Genomic DNA, 3,981 nt, shown 5'->3' with positions numbered 1-3,981 from the left:
CGAATCCATGTCCATCTCTGAGGCTGCAGAAGCGGTGGAGGATATCTCTGTTGATTGGAGAGGCAGACCCTGCTGTAAGCCAACCAAACATGGTGGAATGAAGGCTGCTGTTTTTGTCCTAGGTCTGTCTGTCTCTCTCTCGATCTCTCCCTCTCTCCCTCCATTTTTAATTAGTTCTCCATGTTCTACTCATGTATATATACATCATCTCCGACGCGCTTCTATATATCTCATGTAGTATATATGTTCACTTGCATCTCTGCTGATGAGTGCTGACAAATTGGTGGCCGGATGATCCATCGTTCTATAGCTTACGTACGTACACATGTTGATTAATGTTGTTGATATTGGATACATGCAGGTCTCCAAGGTTTTGAGATGATGGCAATAGCAGCTGTTGGGAACAATCTCATCACCTATGTACTAAATGAGATGCACTTTCCTCTGTCAAAGTCTGCCAACATAGTCACCAACTTTATAGGGACAGTCTTCCTCCTCTCCCTCTTTGGTGGGTTCCTATCAGATTCTTATCTTGGGAGCTTCTGGACCATGCTCATCTTTGGCTTTGTGGAGCTTTCTGTAAGTCGACTTTTCTCAAACATGCACCAATGTGCCTTTTCATTTCATTCCTTTTCTTCTTCTATTGCGCGCTCTCGATCGATCATCATGATTTTCAATATTTAAGAACTATATATCTTGCAATTTGCATATTCTAGATCCTTGTCTCTCCTGATGAGATCTTAGTTTATCTTATTAAATTCTCAAGCCTAGCTAGCTATCTTTTCGATCTTATTATAACACACCAATTCCATAAAGACTCAGAAGTAGCTGATCCTTATCATGCACAATTCAACAAAAAGATGTGTTTCCCATTGTGTTGCAGGGCTTATCCTAATTTCTGGATCAATATCTACTATCATATCCTGAATTAGTTCAGCATAATGGGAAACATATATATATATATATATATATATATATATATATATATATATACTACTTATTTACTTTCTTGTTGCCTAACACGTACATGGTCGACTTTACCTTTTTTAATTTTTGGTTGAAATTTCTGACAGGGTTTCATACTACTCTCGGTTCAAGCCCATCTCCCCCAACTAAGGCCTCCCTCCTGCAAGGTTATGTCGTCCGAGTACTGTCAGGAAGCAAAGGGATACAAGGCTCTCATATTCTTTGCTGCAATTTACTTGGTAGCCTTAGGAAGTGGTTGTCTAAAACCAAACATAATCTCTCATGGAGCTGACCAGTTCAGGAAGGAGGATTCCAAGCAATCCAAGAAGTTATCGACTTACTTCAATTGCGCATACTTTTCCTTCTGCATGGGAGAACTCATTGCATTAACAGTCCTTGTTTGGGTCCAAACACACTCCGGCATGGATGTTGGATTTGGAGTCTCTGCTGCTGCGATGACACTCGGACTAATTAGCCTGGTGTCCGGTACGTCTATGTATCGGAACAAACCACCTCGCGGAAGCATTTTCACTCCCATTGCTCAAGTAAGCACTAGCCCTACGTACCTTTCTGCTGCTACCTTTTCTGATTTTTATGTCTCAATGTCCTAAATGTAGGCTTTATCTTTGGGAATCGAGGGCTATAATATTTCGTTCAGTACGTTATGCTTTTGTTGCAAGTTATAATCTTATTATAAGCTATTTAATTCACTAATTTGGTAACGGAATTAAAGGGGTTCTTTTTGTTTAAATTAGTTGCTTCTCAATAACTGTCTCTGTAATAGAATTGTGGCTGTGATCGATGTTTGCTGAGTCTTTCTTGTTACTTTTCTGTCATTTTCTAATTTTGTTGTCTCATTAAAATATAGTAATCAGTCTTTGATCTTTCTCTGTTCCTAAAAGATGCTTTCGGTGCCAATCGAAAATGAAATGGCGTGATTTGCCTAGCTAACAACTCTGGCTAGCCTGTTGATCGACTTTGCTTACATTAATTAACCATATTTTTTCATCTTTGTAGATTTACTGAATAATTTGCATTACTCTGTCGACGTACAAGCTAGCTTTCTGATAAAATCCTCTAAAATCTTTATTCGTCTCTGCTGCTTTCCATCTAATTAAGTGGAAGATCAAACTATTTTGTGGATCGATCTTGTATATATCAGTCCTATGAAAATACCCCTAAGCTAGCTAGCCAAAGATGGAGTTGGGATTACTTTGGCACCGACCTAGCTTACTTAAAATTATTAAAGTGCGCTCGGATGCGCGCCATTGTCAATATCAGTCCAGAAAACCCTTTTTCCTTTCAACTAATATATTCATAATCTGCTTGATCGATTATCAGGTTTTCGTTGCTGCATTTACAAAGAGAAAGCAAATATGCCCTTCAAATACAGAAATGCTTCATGGAAACCGAAACAATGTGCCAAACCACCTCTTTGTCACCATGTCGCCTAACGTCACCACTCTCCTCCACACCGAAAAGTTCAGGTGAGTGGGCGCTGCAGACTTTTCAAGCAGACCAGACATCCCACCAATATATTTTGATTACTAATTTAATTAGTATATAAAGCTAATAAAGCGACAGACAAAACTACTCGGTTTCTTTTTTTTCTGTGTGATTTTATGCCCCCTGCCCTCTTCATGAATTAATCAGGTAGAGTTTTGAAGCTTTTAACTGTATCAGATCAACATATATCTAGCTAGCTTGTTTTGCTAATATCAATGTCACCATCTTTATGTGATGTGAAATATACATTTACTAGCAAAAGAATACACCAACTGAATTATCCACACTGCTTAATCGTGTCGTAAGTAGAAAGAAGCTAGCTAGCACTAATTTGTAGCTAATGACTAGTAGTAATTGAAACGTACGTACTGCAGATTTCTGGACAAGGCATGCATCAAAACAGAAGATGGAACTGAGAGGACCGAAAGTCCATGGAGATTATGCACCGTGTCTCAGGTGGAGCAAGTCAAAATAATTATCTCAGTTGTGCCCATTTTCGCCTGTACCATCATCTTCAACACAATTTTGGCTCAACTCCAAACATTTTCAGTCCAACAAGGAAGCACAATGAACGCAAGGATCACAGGAAGCTTCAAAATCCCCCCAGCTTCACTCCAAGCCATCCCTTACATCATGCTAATCTTTCTAGTCCCTCTATACGAAACAGTCTTCGTACCCACTGCTCGGAAAGTCACCGGAAGGGACTCTGGGATTTCTCCTTTACAAAGAGTTGGCACTGGCCTTTTTATTGCCACCTTTTCAATGGTTTCAGCTGCAGTTATTGAGAGAAAGAGAAGAAACTCGGCTGAAGCTCTTTCGATCTTTTGGATTGCTCCACAGTTTCTCATCTTCGGACTCTCAGAGATGTTCACTGCAGTAGGGCTTATAGAGTTCTTCTACAAGCAGTCATTGGAAGGAATGCAATCATTTCTGACTGCCATGACATACTGCTCGTACTCATTTGGCTTCTATTTGAGCTCGCTCCTTGTTTCTCTTGTGAACAAAGTGACCTCAACTTCTTCGAGGGGAGGGTGGCTCAGCGACAATGATCTCAACAAGGATAAGCTGGACCGTTTCTATTGGCTGCTGGCTGCTCTCAGCCTCATCAACTTCTTCAATTATCTCTTCTGGTCAAATTGGTATCGTTACAACCCCTCTTTATTAGCACCGGCCACTAATACTACTAATTCACCCCATCAAGCTGAAGATGGAAAAGTAGTCGACTTGGAAAATAACATGCAGCAGCAGCAGCAGCAACTTCAAGTATCCTTCAAGCCATATTGAAGAAGCTTCTCGCGCGATCATAATATCTTATTATAACTTTGAGCTAGCTGCCTAATGTTAAGATTAACTTGTAATAGATCGATAATACATGCATGCATGGTGATCTCTAGCTTCCATGTATATCAGTATATGTGTATAAAATTAAAAGGCAAACCCGGCCCCTGAATTAGATGTACTACCTACGGATCGAATCTCTTCAGTGCATGCGCGCTACATATATATATG

At 40.0% G+C, this 3,981-nt stretch overlaps 1 protein-coding gene across 1 annotated transcript; it reads left to right on the top strand.

Moving 5' to 3' along the window:
• On the top strand, positions 1 to 3,767 carry LOC101313372 (probable peptide/nitrate transporter At1g33440-like). The gene is made up of 5 exons (XM_004290222.1): positions 1 to 122; positions 362 to 579; positions 1,074 to 1,511; positions 2,308 to 2,453; positions 2,847 to 3,767. The coding sequence occupies exons 1-5, from the start codon at positions 8 to 10 to the stop codon at positions 3,754 to 3,756; spliced, it is 1,827 nt and encodes a 608-aa protein (XP_004290270.1). The 5' UTR covers positions 1 to 7; the 3' UTR covers positions 3,757 to 3,767.
• The last annotated feature ends 214 nt before the right edge of the window (positions 3,768 to 3,981 follow it).

Source organism: Fragaria vesca, linkage group LG2, assembly GCF_000184155.1.
Source record: "Fragaria vesca subsp. vesca linkage group LG2, FraVesHawaii_1.0, whole genome shotgun sequence".
Classification (NCBI taxonomy): Eukaryota; Viridiplantae; Streptophyta; class Magnoliopsida; order Rosales; family Rosaceae; genus Fragaria; species Fragaria vesca.
Note: the sequence above shows the minus strand (reverse complement) of the source record. Positions and strands in the feature narration are given on the sequence as shown.